This window comes from Pleurodeles waltl, chromosome 6 (genome assembly GCF_031143425.1).
Source record: "Pleurodeles waltl isolate 20211129_DDA chromosome 6, aPleWal1.hap1.20221129, whole genome shotgun sequence".
NCBI lineage: Eukaryota > Metazoa > Chordata > Amphibia > Caudata > Salamandridae > Pleurodeles > Pleurodeles waltl.
The window spans coordinates 581,942,329-581,960,954 of record NC_090445.1 but is presented as its reverse complement, the minus strand read 5'-3'; the positions used below and the strand labels follow the sequence as shown (position 1 = coordinate 581,960,954).

Below are 18,626 nucleotides of genomic sequence, written 5' to 3'. Positions count from 1 at the left end.
CACCTACGTTGCTGGCAGTAGCATTCCACAACAAACATTGCTTGCTCACGGCGGCTTGCAACCAACAAGAGTGACACTCCATTTCTTTCCTTTCCCCAGGCTATTATTGAATCGCAAATAAAGAAAATTAGGGGAAATGGGGCGCTAAGCCTAAATGGGGTGCCAGCCTCAATCTACAAGCAAACCCAGACTTGTGGAGCAAATTACTCTGCTAATTAGTTAATTATTCCCTCCAAGAAAATTCCATACCAGATTATTGGCAAGGGTTAATTCTCCACCCAATTTACATAAAAGGTCCTTACTCAGCCACAGACCCTTATCGCATGATTGCTCTACTAGATACCGATGCAAAGATCTTTGCTGACACCTCACTGCAGAAACTGAAAATTGGGTGGAAAAAACAAGCCGGCTCTCATGCAACTGAACACGCTTTCACCCCAAGTCAAGTATGACAGACAATCTTGTTGTCCTATGCATGGTAATAGAGAAACCCAAATTCAGAAAAGGCAACTTCTTTACACATGCTCTAGTGACTTCTCAAAGGTTTTTGACCATGTCAACAGGAATTTGCTGTAGCATAAAGTGGTGTCATGGAATGTCCCGGCTACTCTTCTGTGAGCATTACAGCTTTTTGGGCAAAGATTAGCCTGGGAACGAATAAGGGCCTAACACATCCAGTCTCAATAGGACGCGGCCTACAACAAGGTTGTGTACCTGCCCCAAAATTGTTCAACCTCTTCATTTCAGATCTGAGTAAAGCAGTGGATGAGGCGCATTCGCAGCCCCCAAAATTGGAACAACAACTGCTGTATGTCTCTCCAGTACGCAGATGGTATAGTCCTCTTCGGGAATGGCCATAGAAAGAAGGGTAAATGGCACCTGGGAGGCAATGCAGTAGAAAAGCCTTCCAGCTATAAACACCTTGGGGTCTGGCTTCATGAGCGCCACTCTCCCAGGCTCCATCCAAATACACTTCACTCATTGCCGCATTTCAAAAACTGCTCAGCAAATTCCCTACGCCAACCTGGAAACTAATCCTTGTAGCAATTAAATTGAAATTTATCCCAATGCTATCCTATGGATCAGCAGCCTTCCCAGGAAAGCTAAGCCTGTTTTTGAACAATGCCTATTGGCCGGACCAGTGCAAAATCTTCCGCCTCATGTTCCACCCACCACAGAATACGTCACCTGCACAAATTCGCATCGAATTCAGGCTACAGGAGCAAGGGCTGGTACAACAAAGTGCCCTTCTCAAGTACCTGTCGACTTTAAGAATGGGCCTCCTGAAGACAGTAAAAGCACTAACTTGGAAAGAAATTCGGAATAACAATCAAACAAACGGCTGGGCACATGCAAGAAGTCAGGCCTTAGAAGCGCTGGATGTGCAACATCTTTGAGAAGCACACGTACCTCATAATGCTTTTCAACTCACAATGAACAAACAGACAACGTTATCGTGGGCGCAAGACAATGAACGCTTCCAAAATCCTAAACATGTGTGGCTGTGCATCAACACGAATAGATCGCCAACTCACAAGATCTATCTTTTTGCAACTACTAAAGGCTTTTATAAATCCAGATTCTTAGTGCAAAGTTTCAGACTCCCCCAACAAAGGATGCTCTGGTGCCAGTGGCTTCAGAACCGAGCTTGCTGCCATGCAGTCTCTGTCAGGAGCCGGAAGAATCTTTTTTGCACATAATGTGCATATGCCCCATTTTGCATGCTGCACAATGAAAGCTTCTACACAATCTTTTTAACACTAACGGAGTAAGAACATGTTGTCAAGCCCTACTTTTCTGCAAGCAAGGTCAGAGCGACAGAGTTATAGCTTGCCTGGTAACATTTATCATCATTGCCGAGAAGTTGCTTAAAGTTGGTGCACATCCCACCTATGGAACTTTTTCTAAATGCTTCCCCTCCTCCATTTGCACTTTTCACGCACAGGTACTTTTAGTCTGGCATGTTTGGCCCCATGAAAGACACTTACTTAAGAAATATGCTGACTTTCGTATGCTGTTGTACCTTTTAATTGTTTTTACACTTGTAACGTAATCTTTTTATGATTGCACTTTCCACGCACTTTTCATTCTTGCATGTTTGGTACCAATAAGGACAACTATCGAAGAGATCTCCGTATTCTTGTGTGTTTTTTAATCTTTTACGTGTTTCTTTTTATACGTGTAACATGTTTGTTTCATAATGTAAAGGTTTTAATTAACTGCAAAATGTTGAATAAAATCAAATCATAAAATACCAAAAATGCTGAGAAGTAAGATTAAGCAACAAGAATGTGCTCAAATTAAAAAAAGACACAAGTATGTCATGTTCCTCCTCTGGCATCCATTATTGAAAAGAATCCAGGCGAAAGTACTAAGCGACATGCACAAAGGCTTCCACTGAAAAGGTCTCCTCTGCCTGCAAAATCTATGCTTACACTAGCCATCTGTGATGAATCTGAGTTAGAAGAATGTGGCACAACCCTGACATTGTCAATCTGGAAGAATCTAAGACGGTGGACGATCCTTTAAAGTCCTGGGCACTTCCGAAAGGACCTACGACCAGTCTCTTTTAACATGCCTTCGGCAGGCAAGTGGCTTTCTCGGAGACAATCCTCCCTTGCCAAGGTCCAGACTCCCTCTCCAGCAAATCTCCTGTAATACATGGTATATCTGATATTGCTTCCTTATCTACCTAATTTGCCTGAAACTCTTAGAAACTCTTGGAATTAACGGAATCATAGTCCAAACCTACCACCTATCGCTGAAGTAGGTGCAAACTGACATATTTAGTCCTATAAAAAACTCCTTAAATGCATAAAATACAACTAGTCCTTCTTTGGATCAGACCGCCTTTTCTGCAATGCTCAGTGATCAAATAATGTTTGAAGTACAAGTAATTTATTGCAGCTGACCTGCGTTCCTTCTGCACCAGTTTAACGTCTGCCTTCACTCCACATGTAGTCTTTGAATGTAATTGTAATTGTATTTATATAGCGCTTACTACTCCTGATAAGGCGTCAAAACGCTTTTCGGCGAGTAGCACACTACTCCGGAACCCAAGAGGAATTAGTGGTGGATTAGTATAGGGAAATATGAGTAGATTATTAGTATTAATATGAGTTAATATGAGCAGAGGATATGTGAGTTTGTTAGTTGGATTGACTATAGTAATGGAGGGATAGCAGAGGGAAGAATCCAGAAGTGTTAATTGGGAGTTTATAGTAATAGGATGAGGCTTGGAATGTGTAAAGGAGAGATGGAGGAGGGAAGAGTCTGTGGAAAGGGAGATCATAGTAACAGGAAGGGTTTTGGATGAGTCAAAGATGAGATAAATGAGGGAGAATTTAGTAGGTTTGCTTGGGAGACCATGGTAGTAAACTGAGGTTTGGGGTGAGATAGATGCGGTAGAGGAGGGAAGAGTCAGAGTGGGAATGGAGGATAGATTGATAGAGACCTTGGGTGATGGGGAGAGTAAAGCTTACGAGAGAGTAAAATGTATATAATTTTGGATTCATTAATATATATATATATATATATATATATATACAAACACACGCATACATATATATATTTTTTTATTTAGTTAAATTATTTATCATTTGAATTTTATTTATAGATTTAATATTATTTATGTTATTTTTGTCTAGTACAGTAGGACTAGAGTAATAAATAGATATGTAAATACATAGTAAGGGAATATATGTGCAAGGAATATAATAATGGGTATAATAATATGAGAAGAAAAGTAATATTGTATAAACACAGACTTTCCAGATTTGTAATATTTGAAGTTAATTAATAACTGTACTTTTCTAACATTCATTTATCATGTAGTATTTCGTTGCACTTCAAGAGTTACTTAGAAAGTACAAAACACTGGGGCCACTTAATAAAAGAAATCCAGTGGCTCTGAGAATAAGTGATGCTTCCAAACAGTGACTAGAACGTCTCTGGGCAGCTGCTCCACCAGTTACCAATCTAAGGCCCATATTTATACTTTTTGCCGCAAAACTGCGCAAACACAGTTTTGCGGCAAAAAGTATAGCACCAACATGTGTCATTCCAAAGCTCCAGCTGGGCACCAAATTTATGGAATACCGCAAGCCAGCGCTAAGGGTAGGTTAGCGTCTAGAAAAATTCTGTTAGCCTGGTGGGGGTGGCGGTACGGGGGAAGAGGGTTTCGCCTCAGGCTGGTTAGAGGCAAAGAAAATGCCGTTAAACAGCCAAGCGTCATTTCCTGGTGCAAAACGATCCATACTGCATGACGCCTGTATTATAAAAGACAGGAGTCATGCCAACCACCCCATTGTCCAGCACATGGGACCCAATGGCACTTAAAACATTTGTTTTTAAAAAAAAATGTACTTACCTATACTTATGCTACTTACCAAGGATGGGGTCCCCCATCCTCTGGTGTCCCTCTGGTTGGTGTGGGGGTGGGTGTTCCTGGGGCTTGGGGTGGGCACCTGTGGGTCCATTCCATGGTGTTTGACCATAGAAATGGGTCCACAGGTCCCCTAAAGCCTGCCCTGACCCAGGCGTTAAATAATGGCACTAAGCAGGACTAGCGCCATTATTTAGGTCCGCCTCCCATCCATACACCTTTTTTGCACAGGTGGATAAATAAGGCGTAAGGGGCTTTGAATAGTTTTTTGGACAGGAACTCGGGTCTTTTAAACATCTACATATTTTGCCACCCTGATACGCTCGGTTTTATAGCTTCAGTTCGAAACCTTGGCAAACACTTCAAAACCAGTTATGCACTGAGCTTCTGAACTGGTAAAGTTGTCAGATATCAAATACTAAACATTCACAAACCCTGAATCAAAATCCCTTGCCATAGACCGCAAATGTTCTCAAATAAATTAAACTACTGTAATAGTATACAGTAACAATCTATTAGTAAAACGTCCACTGCACTTAATCTCACCATTGGACAAACTATCAAACTTTTTCACAACCACTCCATCCGGCCTTCGCAGGCAGAATTCTACCTGATGTTACTATCATCAATTTGGGTGGATATCACTCAAAACAGAACGCTTTCCACATGACTAATGTTCCCTTGCTTCAAAGCTATCAACAAACTAACTACTTAGCCAAGTGTATTTTCAAGCACACACAATTTAAGTCCTGGTAACCTAAACCTTAGTCAGACCCAAACCCACGTGTAGCCTCAGACTTCCAGTAAATCAGCCAGAGCATTAGAGGTGAAATACAATGAGCGTCATTTGATTTAATTTTGAAGAAGAGGACTCAAGCAGCAAGAGTGGAGGCGCATAAGCTCTTGCCATCTTGCTTATTACATGCACATGTTGCATAGTTGGTATGAAAGAAAGCTAATTTACTCAAGACCCACCATCGTAGAGGTCATCCTTACCCACCAAAAACAGCTAGTAACTTTGGGATGTGTGATAGGGCCAGGTCACCCAACAACCTGTTCCAGTTATATCCACTTTGAAAGGTCCAACGAAAGAAGTGTTCACTGCCCAGAAGCTGACGGTCTCTCTCTGGATAGAAAATAGTGTAAAATTTCCAGCACTGTGAAACTTGCAGTAGGACTGGACACAGGAAAGAGTGGTCAAATACTATTCCTTCTCTTTGCATATATTTAAAGAACAAATCTCACCAGGCTGCAATAGCTGTTGGGAGTTTCTACTCAAGAGTTGAGATAACACCGTCTTGTGGGCTCTGTTGAGGTCAGTCAGAGCTTGCAAGATCCATCCTGCTCCAGAGTCCTCCAAGCCAGTAAATAAGCCCTCCTCCTGCTTAGTCCACGACGTAGTTTAGAGTGAGGTGGTTGCCATGTCGATATGTTAGAGGCCTCCACATTGGAAAAAGCAACAGGCGAACTTCTTCCTGTGTTCCAGTACCACCTCACAACAAGTGTTATTTTGAAAAAGAATAAGTACCAGGGCCCGAAGTTGTGCTCTGAAGCGTTTAGCCAGCACCATCAATAGCTGGGGTGCTAAATACCAAGCCTGTGTAGTCTTGCTTCCACCTAATGTCTCTTTACTCCTCCACCAGACTCTCCCTGTCTCTACCTCTCTCTCTTTCAGGCTTTATTTCATCCAGACTCTCCATTTGTCACAGTTTTCCCTTCTCTGACTCCCTTTTCCCCACTCTTATATTCTTCTCTCTCTACTTTGGACCAAATTCTGTTGAGGAAAGATAGGTGCCGGTTTGCACAAAAGAACACTGCTGGGCCCAATTTCCACAGCTCAAATTAAGCAGCACTTACGAAGCTCTGGCACAAAGACACCAAAGGAAGATGTGCTAACGTTTCTTTTAAAAACTGCTTCCCTTCCAAACCAAGCGGGAGGAGGATATGACCCAAACTATCTCTTTCCTAGCGAGTGACAACAGTTCTCTTGAATCTTCCTCTGTACCCCATGCAGGAGCTCTTCGAGACTCCATCTGCCCTTGTAGTCCAACAACACCAGACTTCTTCGGAACAGCAATCACTTTTGGCCACCTTGTTCTGGAAAAGTCAGATCCATGGTGGACGATTTGGACTATTCTGTGCTCACAGATCCAGATCATGCTAAATATTACGGATTCAGATCTCCAGATTCTGGTTGAACCAGAAAGTGGGTTTACCCCCTTGTTTCATATGTTCTTGTACTCCGTGTGTGCCAGTCTGAGGGCCAGGAGTTCAGCCTCAGCTTGTTTTCAGCACAGAGACATACAGCTCCTCTTCCGTTCCTAGTCCTGGTGTCACTAGTGTCAGTGAGTGTTCGCACTGATGGATTCAGCCCCTCTATTCTCTGGAAAGGACAAATGGAGGTGAGCTTCTCAACACATGGGATTTATATGGTGTGAACCACTTCCTCCCCTTTCCATTCAGGATGCTACTTCTGGTCCCAATCCTAGCAGCATGTAAGATTTAGACCTGTAGGTTGTATATTGTCATGTGCCTGTCCATAAGAATCACAAGAAGTGCTCTTGTATACCATTGTCACTAATACAGAATACATATATTCAGCTCCAGTGTAGCACCATGAGTATTTCCAAAGGAGTGCTATCCGGTGACCCATTGCTCTTTCTTCTTTGATGATTGACTGTGGTAAGCATGTTCCAAGAAACTGGATATGTCAAACCCAGCCTTAGGTCTCCAGATTCTCTTCCCTGTGATAATAGAAAGAGTTATTGGGTTCACAGAGATACCTTTGGTCATTGGTTTAGCGAGAGTCTTCATTCCCCCAGGCAGAGCGATGCCCCATCAAAGAGACCACAGACCTCTTCCTAGAGAGTGGCACAGTGGTTCCAGACACTTCAGGGACTTCAGCCATCATAGGTAGCACTCCCTAGTGTGAAGCTGTACTTCAGACACCTGCAGAAACAGAAGGCAGAGCAGTAATATCATTTACTGGATGGCCAGTACTAGTTTATCTCATTACACTAATCTATAATTATAATAATAATGCTATCTGTTAATTGTGAGTCCATATTCACAGACTATGCCAGGAGGTCTGGAGCACTGCACACTCTTTCAAGTCAGACTATGGTGCCTTTTCATTAGAGCTTTATGGGACACATCCTATACATCCCACCACATAAATGTTTTGTCATTGAAGGTGACTACTGTGATTTAAAGGGCTTTTCTCCAGTGGTCAGATGGTGATGATGCACACCAACAACACCAGGCCTGCCCTTATGTCAGAAAGGAAAGTGGCTCTCTACGGCTGTGTAGCTGGGATTTCAACTGTGGCAGTGGCTATTTCTTATGAAACACACATCCTGCCATACAGGATCAACATCACACTTCTGATGATGGTTAACTGAATTCAAGCCCTCAGCATTATCGATAGTAGCAATTACTTCTTTGATGCCACAGGGTTTTACAGAAGTATACACCAAAGTGAAGGGTAATTTGCTCTTGCCGCATTCAAGTCCATCGTTATTTTGTACACCAAGCCACCTCAGTCTGGACCCAACCATATGCAAACCATTCTTGACCCTGCGTTAATAGGGATAGTCTTGCCTGAACTGCCAGGCGAGATCCTCCATAAACTTAAGCACAAGCAACCCAAAACCGTGTTTGCCCTGGTTGGAGCTCTTCCGTCGGGTATATCTTGGCTCCAGGGACACAGTGAGCACGGGACCCACATCTGGGCATACCTGATGCACTTATTGCGTCACACTGAAGTATACAATTTTTTTACAGGCTGAAGGTTTGGACGTAGTCCTATGTCCTTTTAAATCCACAGCTTGGGTATCCTAGTTTGTAACTATTCCATTTGGAGCCCCAGCATTTCCGAGAAGATTGCTTGCACTCTCCTGATAGGTTTAGTTGGCTTTACTAGTCAGAGTACGAATTCTTTACAATTGTATTCTAACTGACATAGTGCCCTTTCCTTCAGAAGATATATTTCTGTATGTTTAGTAAATCATTTAACCATGCAAAATCATTTAACACCAAATACTAATATTCTTTGTCAAACCCCTTTCTACCTCAGAGCCTGTCCCCTCTTTAGCCCATCTCTTTCTACTGAATAGAAAGTTATGTAAAACACATCTCTGACCTTTATTTTTGACGGTGTCACTTGCTATATAAAATTTAGGCCCCCATAGCTAACACTCCTATGCCGTCCCTGACAGTTTACCTATGATCAACACTCTCACACCATTCGCTACAATTTCTTAATAGACTGGAGTCTTGCACCATACACCTTAAATGGGTGATGGGGAGACTTGTGGGTGCAGAAAAGTTTTTTGTTAGCGTTAGCGCTTTTTTCTTTTTGCAACTTCAAGGCCCTTAAAATGTTGTCTTGTGAATCTAAGTTCACAGCTAACGCTGGTCAACAGAGCATCAATTTCAACAAAGGTTAAGCACATTAGGCTCCACAAGAAAGACAGTGAGTGTGTTTCAAACCATGGAGGTTTATTAAAAGTTAATAGTTCACTGAAGGTTAAAATCATCCAGTTAATATTGATTAATAATTAAAATATGAACGCATCAATCATTATGAAGTTCAAACCAAAGTCATATATGTAAAAGGACGAGACAGTATGAGGACATTGAGTACTCTAAATCACCTACTCTGCTCTGTGCTACTCTAAGTCTGAATCAGAAAAGCATTCTGAACTGTAATCTAATCTACACTGTTTACATCACACAATTCTGACATTTGATTCACCTACACACAGTTCTCATGAAACAGTCCAATCAGTTTAAAGCGAGATGATACAATGATGTGCTAGTTAGGGTCTGAGAACCTTCCACAACACTGCTTCTCTCTGCATCCTTCAAACTTATACTCCGCAAAGCCTCCTCAGGGGGTCCGCGACTGTTTAGAGAATTCAATAAAATTAACAGATTAGGTCCCCAGCTTTCAGTAATGACTCAGTGCGGGGTCCCCAGATTCCATTAATTATTCAGTGAGGGTTCCAGTAATGATGAAGTGGGGGTCCACAGAAGTCAAAAGGTTGGGAACCACTGCTCTACGGGTGCCTTTGTGAATGTGTTATTCATTAAAACATACTGTGACCATAAAAAAAAGAACACTTTTATTTTCATGCAAAAGAACATTGAGTTCATTCATCAGGACGTCATCTTCTTCTAGAAATAAAGGGCCAGATGTATCGTCATGGCTCTTTGCGATTCGGAAATAGCGATTTTTAAGAAATCGCTATTTCTGACTAGCAAAGTGCCATGTATCACATTTGCGATTCGGTAATAGCGATATCTTAAAAATTGCAAATGCTATTACCGAATCGCAAATTGCGATACCGGCCCCATTCGCAGCTATGGGCCTGTTGGCTCATATCTGCAAATTATTTGCGTTTCCAAAATTGCGATTTCTGGACCAGAAATCGCAATTTTGGAAATGCAAAACCCCAGGGTGCTGGGGGCTTAAGGCCCCCTCTGCTGCACCCCAAAAATGTTTTGGGGGACATGTAAGGTGCACACATGCCAAAAGGGCATGTGTGCTTTACATGTACAATTTAAAAATGCATTTTAAAAGCATTTTTTAATTTTGCACCAGGTTACCACATGGTTTCTTTTCATGGTATTTTGCATATGCAAAATGCCATTCTGCGAAAAATCGCAATTTGCGATTTTTTGCTGCATCTCCTTGCGATGTGGATTTTGCGAATTGCAAAACCAGGTCGCAACGCAAAAAATCGCAGTTTTTGCTATTTCTTAAGTTTGGTCTGCGAATGCCTTTCATGCAACGCAGACCACTTTTTTTCACTCGCAAACGGCCGAATTTTGCAATTCGCACCATTTGCGAGTGCAAAAAAGTTTCATACATTTGGCTCAAAATGTTCATGTGTCAAAAAGGAAGATGGCAACTACCGGTAGCCATTTTAAAATGTAGGCCTACATTAGCTATGGTCAATCGAAATGTAAATGAACATGTTTCTTATACAAACAAATTTGCGAGTTTATGTATTCATGTCATGTTAATGCAAATATTTAAGATATGAAAAAAAACAGAACCTTTAGTGCCGTGACAGTAAAAGCAAGTTTGACTGCATTTGAGGGGCTCTTTTTAGTGCATCTTGAACTGCACATTATTTATCTTGCAGCCAACCTACCGGAATAATATGGTAATGTTTGGGTTGCACAGAGATAACTGGGTCATACTGGGACATTGAGCAATTCAGGATGAGCTGTTTAGTTATCGGGTGGATCTCTGGTCCTAGTCAACATGAGATCACAAGCATGGTAAAGAGCTTGATCGTGGATAGCATCAGTGGTTAAGGGCGAGGCAGGAGTTGCCACTGAATTTTAAGACAGCGCAATATGTTCCATTGATGGCTATTCAGATCTGTATGTAAACCATAATGCTTTGAAGGGTTGTAGCCTAAAAGGCTTGCAGGATTGTTTAGTGGCACTCAGTGATAAATTTAAAGGGTTAAAAACTAGAGCTAAATCTTTTTATGATAAAGGTTGCATTGCATAGGAGTTTGCAATTTCAATGCAAACGAAAATTGAGTGATAGTGCAATAGAAAGGGAATGTCCACATTTGGATCAGCTGTTTGTTAAAAATAGGAAATGAATGACATGTACTAGCAAGTTAATAGACAGCGAGATCGAAAATGTGGGGCATAAAGAGATTCTTTTACAAACTAGGGGCCAGATGTATCAAATTATTTTACATTCACAAACGGTGCGAATCGCAAAATTCCACCGTTTGCGAATGCAGAATAGCCTTTCACGATTTGAGAAAGGCATTCACAGTGCAAGTTTAAGGAATCGCTAAAATAGTGATTCCATAAATTATGACTCAATTTTGCAAATCGCAAATTGCAATTCCCTAAATAGGAAATAAAAAAAAAGGGAATACCTATTTGCAATTACCTATGCACATGGATCATGCGTTTCCTAAATGCAAACTTGGCATTTAGGAAATGCAATTACCACCAACTCCAAGTTGGTGGTAACCATGTGCAATTTTTAAAAATGCATTTTTAAAAGTGCCATGTAGCGCACACATACCCCCAGGCCATGTGTGCACTTTACTTGTGCACATTTTTTTTGGGTAGTGCATCAAAGGAGGCCTTAGGACCCCAGCACCCTTGGATTTACATTACCTAAATTGTAAATTCCTAGTTGGAATTCGCAATTTAAGAAATGCAAGACCATTTGCACCTATAGTCCCATTCCCTAATAGTGATTCCCTAAAAACGATTGCGACTTTTAAGAAATCACTATTAGGAATTCGCTATTTTCGTACATAACATTTTGCATTTCTCAAACAGCGATTTCTTAAAATTTGCTATTTAGGAAATGCAAAACGGTACTATCATACATCTGGCCCTAGGTCCTCGGGCTAACGAACTATGACACACATTTACTAAGGTTTGCGTGTGAGCTCGTGCAGTGCTTGCAATTTAGCTCTGAGAATGTGGGTCTTTCAGAATGTTAAGCAAATTGATGCTTTGTTTTGCATTGTGTTGCATCACATGAGTGCCCTTCAAAATGTTATTGACTGTGAGCCTACGTGTGAAAGTGTTTCACACAAAAATTTGCTCAAACATAGTAAGGTATCAGTACAAACGTGGCGTCAATAATTCAAGCTGCCAAAATATGCTTTTTGAAAACCATCCTAAGTCACTTGTCATGAGCACCAGCTGCGGATACAATATTAGAGCTTGAAGCCCTCTCTGATAAATGACTCTGGCCCATTGCTATGGTTTTGTAAAGGCCCCCTCAGACAAACAAACGCCTAACTGATGCAAATAGAGATTTCCAAATGATGACTTTTTGGACAGTTTCGTAAATTTGATAAAGATTATAATAATACGAGAGAAAGGATTATCCCTGTGAAAGATAGGGTGTGATTTAATAATGAATACTCTACGTTAGGTGTGTGCTAACAGCGTAAAGACTTCTACAGGGATGATTCTTACTTTAATAATTTCACTTGTTCCAGGCACAGGGTTGTGATTACCATAAACCGCATGGGCTTGTTATTTGTGGTTGGTACTTGGCAATAGAATATGGCATGGGGGATGCTGGGCATATATCAGTTTTGTCCTGTTGTCTTGATTTCAGACTGATTTCGGGAGACGCATCCTAACTTCTCCATGTTACAGACAGACTCTACCATCTCTGCAGGAAGCTTTTGAGTATATTTAGGGTATAGAACATGCATCATCCAACCGCACCATTGCCCAGTCTCTGCTGGAATCTCATCAGCGGCATTCTCAGATTTCCTGGAGGCTACTGAGTGAGCATCAGCTCTCTGTGCTTCAATCATGCCCTTTAGGCAGAAGTAGTAAGTTAACTGTGGCAGATTACACTTTATGTACCCAACATGTAAGTAAGATGTTAGTTTCTTTTTTTAGGAAGTGATTGGTTGTATATGTAATTGCAAGTAAATGCCAATGGCAAAATCCAAACAGTGAATTATGATTATGACACATAGATAGCTGTTCCTTGACAATTGTGTGGGTGGCTCGTAGATAGTGGAAACACACCATATTTCTCCCAGACAGTGACTATGTGGGACTTTTGAACTGTGGTTATGAATCAAAATAGGCATCTAGGGTAGGGTGTGTGGTGCCCTGTGTATTACATAGTCCAGTGTTTGATATCACTCTCCCCAGAGTGGTATGGAAAAGTGAGACCCTGTTAAATGCTCCTGAAGTACAGATCTTCATTAAAAGAACCCTGGGGCAAGCCTTGAGCCTGTGTTTGAGATGATGAAGTCATGCATTTTTACTGGTGGAACAGATGCTGCTGGAGTGGAAAAATGGACACTTAACATATTGCATCACACAGTAAGGTACCTCATGCTCTGTACTGGGAAGCATGGTAACTGAGGAGATGATGCTTGAGTAGGTCTTGCTTGGTGGGTGGTGAACCAGTGCAAAAATCCTACCCAATTGTGTTTCATTTTATTGGGCAGGATGATGCCACAGTGCGTGGACCCGAGATAGTGTTGCTGACCTAGTAATCATCTCCAACATCTCTCCACAGGCTGCTAGAGGAAGAGGAGGAGAAGTTGAAGCAACTGATGAGGCTCAAAAAGGAACAGGAGGAGTACATTGCCCAGACGAATTGGGAGAAGCAGGTGCTCCAGAAGGAGATGAACAGCAAGTCCAGGGCTCTTGATGAGGCACAGGAACAGCTCGAGCGAGTGAGGGAGAGCAGAGCCCGAGCTGACCAAGATGTGGAGGTAAGAGGGAGCGTTTGGTGAAAAACTAGTCAGAATAGTGAATGTTGCTTGCATCACTTTGGGCTGGTCTTGCTATTGGAGTGGGCACTGCATGTCTGTGCCTCATGAGAAAAATTGAATCAGAAGAGAGGTGAGTGTTGGGCCCCAGGCATGGTGCAGGAGCCACATAGATCACTAATGAGTTACTGTGAGCAAAGCCATGGTCACTGGGGTCTAAAGTAGTGAAGTGAATGTTGTGGATGCTGTTGATGGCAGACTGATAAAGTGATTAGCAATATGTGCTGTAAACTCAACAGGAGCAAATACCACAGTTGGCAATGGCATTCTCCAAAGCTTTACTTATTGTGAGGTGCCAGCAGCCAGGTATCTGTACCTTTTCTGGCCTCATCAATCGTACCCCTAGTGAAACTTCCACTTGACCGGTTAGAAATAATTTCTACTGAGTACAGCTGCAAGCGTATGGTTTCTGATAGATACTTCTAACCACAGATTTCTCACTTCAGACTATCCACTAGGAGCAAAGGTTGAGCTGGAGATTTTTTCATAGCAGTGCTCCTGCGTTTCACTAGGTGGCACTGGGCAACTCTGCGTTGGCACTACACCACCCCAGAAGTGACCAAGCAGAGCTGCATAAAAGTACCACCAGTCACCACTGGCATTAGTTGCTTTTTTTCTGCACTTTTCAACACTCACAATTTTGTCAGTTTTCTAACCTCTCCTATTAACAGTGTGTTAGGGAACACTGTCCCTACTAGAATGACAGGATTAAAGCCATGCCGTGAATGCAGAAAGCAGATCAGAAACCTGCACAACGTGTGTCTGGGTTCGGGACACGACTCTTAAGTTGTGTGGTAAGTGCACCCTCATGCACCTAAGGCAATTCGGGACCAGGAAGCAAATTTGTATGTTTCCAAACAGAACAAGAAGTTGCTGTCTTCACTTAGGTCCCATTCCAAGTCACGGGCCCAGACTCGGTCCATGTCCCAAGGCTGCTCCTGCAGCTGTTCAACTTTGCGCTTCATGTCCTCCACTATGTCGAAGTCTGAGTCCAAATGTAAGGATAAGAAAGTGGAGCAGCACTCTTCAGCACCTTACCACTGTAACTCCAAATAGAAGGCACAAGGATGTCACAGTGAAAGTCACACTTCTTCACGGAAGAATTCCTTGGTTGTTCCTGATTTGCCCTGAATTTCCCAGACCTTCTACCCCACAACAAATCAAGGCCTTTAAAGAGGCCATGCTGCAAATTTTCAATGTTCTTCCGACTCCCTCAGGAATATCTTTGGGCCCCACAGAACCACAAGGGCCTCCAGTTGGGTTACTGCCTGCGGGTTCCTCCCCAACAATCTCTGTCCTCCTTCAGCCCATCACAAAGGTGATGACGGTGGTTGCTGCCTGTCCTCCGCATTTGGGAGAACTTGTATTCCCATATCTTGAAGACTAGTTGCTGAAGGCAGGCTCTCCACAGCCACTCCAGGACCATCTCTGGACAACTGTGGAACTCTTGACATTGATGGGGTTCACTATAAATGAACCAAAGTCCTACGTAGTTCCCATTCACTGGGGCAATCCTGGACAGCGAGTCCAGGACATTAGGGCTATGATCCTGATGTTTCAGCCTCTGTCCTAGATCATGTGAGAGGGGCTCTGAGAATTCTTAGCCTCCTTCATCCCCCTTATCATCTATGCTAGGCGGCACATGCCTGTTTTACAATGAAACGTGAGAGTCCAGCGGGCCCAAGATCGAGGCAGCCTTTCAAAGACCATCCAGGTCTCAGAGGACACAGCTTGAGATCTACAGTAATGGCTGCTCAAACTCAATTGGTCCAGCAGGCTCATCTCCCTAACCCCTCCAAAGCTGATGGTGCTGATAAATGCATCACTGCTGGGCTGGGGAGGTCATATAAGGGAGGTGAAGATCAGAGTTCCTCGGCACCCTACACCACCTTTTTCCTACGCAGACTAGTGCTGCTTAGGACTCGGATGCCCTTCTTACCAAAAGTCATGATTCCCTTCTACGCTGGGCAATCCTTCACTAAACAAGCATTCTTCTTTGTCTCCCCCAACCAAAGGAACTTTAGCAACACAAAAGGATGATGGACAGAGTGCTGAACAATGCAAACACTCACCCCAAGTCACAGATCTGGGTTTAATCCATCATTCTTTTGCTCACTATTCCACCCCAATTTGGACCCAGCCATATGCAAATCAGTCTTGACCCTGTTCCTCATGGGAACAGTCCAGCCCGAACTGCCAGGCCAGGTCCTCCCTGGACCGGAAACAAGCATCCTGGGACCAGTTTCAGGGTATCACCTTTCATCAGCCAGGCTAGCTTGAATCTAGTAGCACAGTGTGCACGGGACCCACGTCTGGGTATACCCTTCCCACTTAGGGCAACTAAAGCAAAACAAAAGGATAATTGACGGAGTGCTGAGCAATGGATTAAACCCAGATCTGTGACTAAGGGTGAGTGTTTGAAAAGTTACAACACTGTCCATCATTTTATTTTGTGATGTTGCCTTGTGTGCTTTAAGTGGCTACTGCTCCCATCAGGAGCAGGGTCAAGAATGATTTGCATATGACTGGCTCCGAACTGGGGTGACGTGGCAAGCAAAATAACAATGGGTTAAACCCAGATCTCTGTCTGTGGGTGACTGTTTGAAAAGTTACCAACCAAAGGAACACCATAGTCAGAATGTTGTGCTATTTTACATGCGAAGCACAGCACCAAAATCATACAATAAAATGTACAATTCCAACAGAACATGGCACCAAGACCCTAAATTTAGCAAAGTAATGCCTCCTGTGACTCACACAACCATTCCTCAAGGAACTAATGTGTTAGCCATCCTACAAACGAATGTGCTACAAACAGCAGCAAAGCCATAAGGATGTCATTAACTGGTGGGCCCCAACAGTACAACCAGTGCTTACTTTGTAATAGAATAGGTGCCAGTTTCCTAAGTTTTGTGTAGAAGCCAGTGGCCGATTATGGAAAGGTCAGGGTTCCGAATACCAAGGCTGCATAACATTAATTTCTCATCAGGCCTCCCTAATTCACTAGCAGACACGCCCTGCCTCTTCTTCTCTCTTGCAGATTATCTTTCATCCCTGCTTTCTCTTTTTACTGTGTTCCTCTATCTTTCTAGTACTCCTTTGTTCCCCCTTTTGCATTTTTCTCTCGCTTGCTCTGGATCAAAGTCATTTAAGAAAAAACAAATGTGGATCCCGCAAATGAGGGCCGGTGGGCGCCCCCTGCAACCATTGACTCAAATTAAGCACTGAGTATAACACAGTCCTCAAACGTAGCAATCTCCATTCTAAACAAAGCGCATATTAGACCCGTCCTCACACAGAGCATAATGCAAAAGCCATTTAGTTAGCAAAGAAGTGCTTAGTTAGATTTTTTGGCAGCCTCACTCTCACAATTCACAGCCCCTAAGACGTATAAATAACAATGGGATGAGACAGATGTAAAGTCCTACGTCTTGTTCACCCAGACGCAACACACCTCCAAGCTTCTTTGCATTCAAACCAAATGATGGGTCCCTCTCTACATCAACGGGAAAATCACTGAACACCACTTAAAAGAGACCTATGCCTTGTTCATTAGTTATTCAGATGTTTTATCTGTCGTGAAAGAAGCTTGGTATCTTGACGTCCTCTGTGGCACTGCATACTTAAGTCTCACACAATGTAACTGACAGTGTAACCTGCAGGGAGCTCGGGGCTGTCAAACCACGTATTGGTGACTACAGTACACATACAAAGTTTTAAAAGAAACTGAAACAAAGATGGAACAAGAAGGTTCTATTACACAAACCTTCGAATAAGGAACAAAGTGATCCTATTAACCGTAGCCACTTCTCACTAGGTCCTGTGTCCTGAGGAGATCCCTAAATAATTACAGGATGAAAAGCATAAACACATCTTCTAGAGAGGGCTAAGATTTCCCCCCAAAAAAGTCCTGGGGCATCTACAAAAACACCTCTTTCTAAAAAGCACTCCCTTATCAGCCTCTCATATCAATTATGTCAAACAGATGTCTTATTTGTATTATTCTTGATTTTGTTGAACCTGACATATATGATACTAGTTGATTGTAGAAACACAATTGCAAAGATTGGTGTGTGCTAATTCATTTGAATATTGCAATTGAATCATAGGCTTGCAATAGTAATGATTCTGAAATTAAGCTGTAGGGAATTCTTTATTATTTCATGTGTTACCTGATCCAGCCCCGCTAGCCTCAACAAAGGACTAGCCCCTTACAGCCCATTTCTTTTTCACCCTGGCCCCCAGATCGTTTCCTTTGGCAGCCTCTTGGCTCAGCCAGCATGCATCAGTTCATATTTTTGATGCATTGTGACGCTCAGGATATTTCATCACTCCACCATAGTCTAATCACATCCCTTTTGGCCATGATGAGTGCGGCATTGCAGGATAAGCCACTGTCTGGTTTCCCCAAATACCAAAACACACAACTTGTGGTTTAGTTTCAATTCTCTACCAATGGCTCTGGCGATGGTCCGGTGTACCCCTAACCAGACGTTTTGTAGCCATAGTCATTCCCACAACGTATGTATCAGCATGCCTCTTTGATTACTTCCTCTTTGGCACCTTTCTGTTTCTTTCGTCCCCATCTTAAAAGGTCTTGTGCAATATAGGAGGCACGATGCAATATTTTCACCGGTATCAGATGAAAGATAGATCGTACTGCGTTGCTTAAGTTCCTTTGGTTGGTTTCAATAGAAATTGGTTGTACTTCTGGCATTGTTTTGGCAGCTGTATAGATTTGCTGCTCTTTTATGTTTCTGAAGGTGGAGGATGGTCTGTATGGCACGTTTTGTTTGGATTTCGAGCCCTGTGTATGTATTAGGACTGCTGGAGTGCTAGGTTTAAAAGCTCGATACATTGCACTTATTATCTTTATTCATTCCATTCCATTACATTAACACATCTCACAATACACTATATGCAACGTTACATTA

General features: G+C 42.5%; 1 protein-coding gene across 1 annotated transcript in view; it reads left to right on the top strand.

Annotated features, from left to right (window-relative positions):
• The window catches only part of DEF6 (DEF6 guanine nucleotide exchange factor), a 232,305-nt gene that overhangs the window by 165,578 nt on the left and 48,101 nt on the right, over positions 1-18,626 (top strand). The window contains exon 9 of the mRNA XM_069238802.1: positions 13,437-13,635. Coding sequence (XP_069094903.1) covers positions 13,437-13,635 — 199 coding nt within the window. The remainder of the gene's footprint in view (positions 1-13,436; positions 13,636-18,626) is intronic.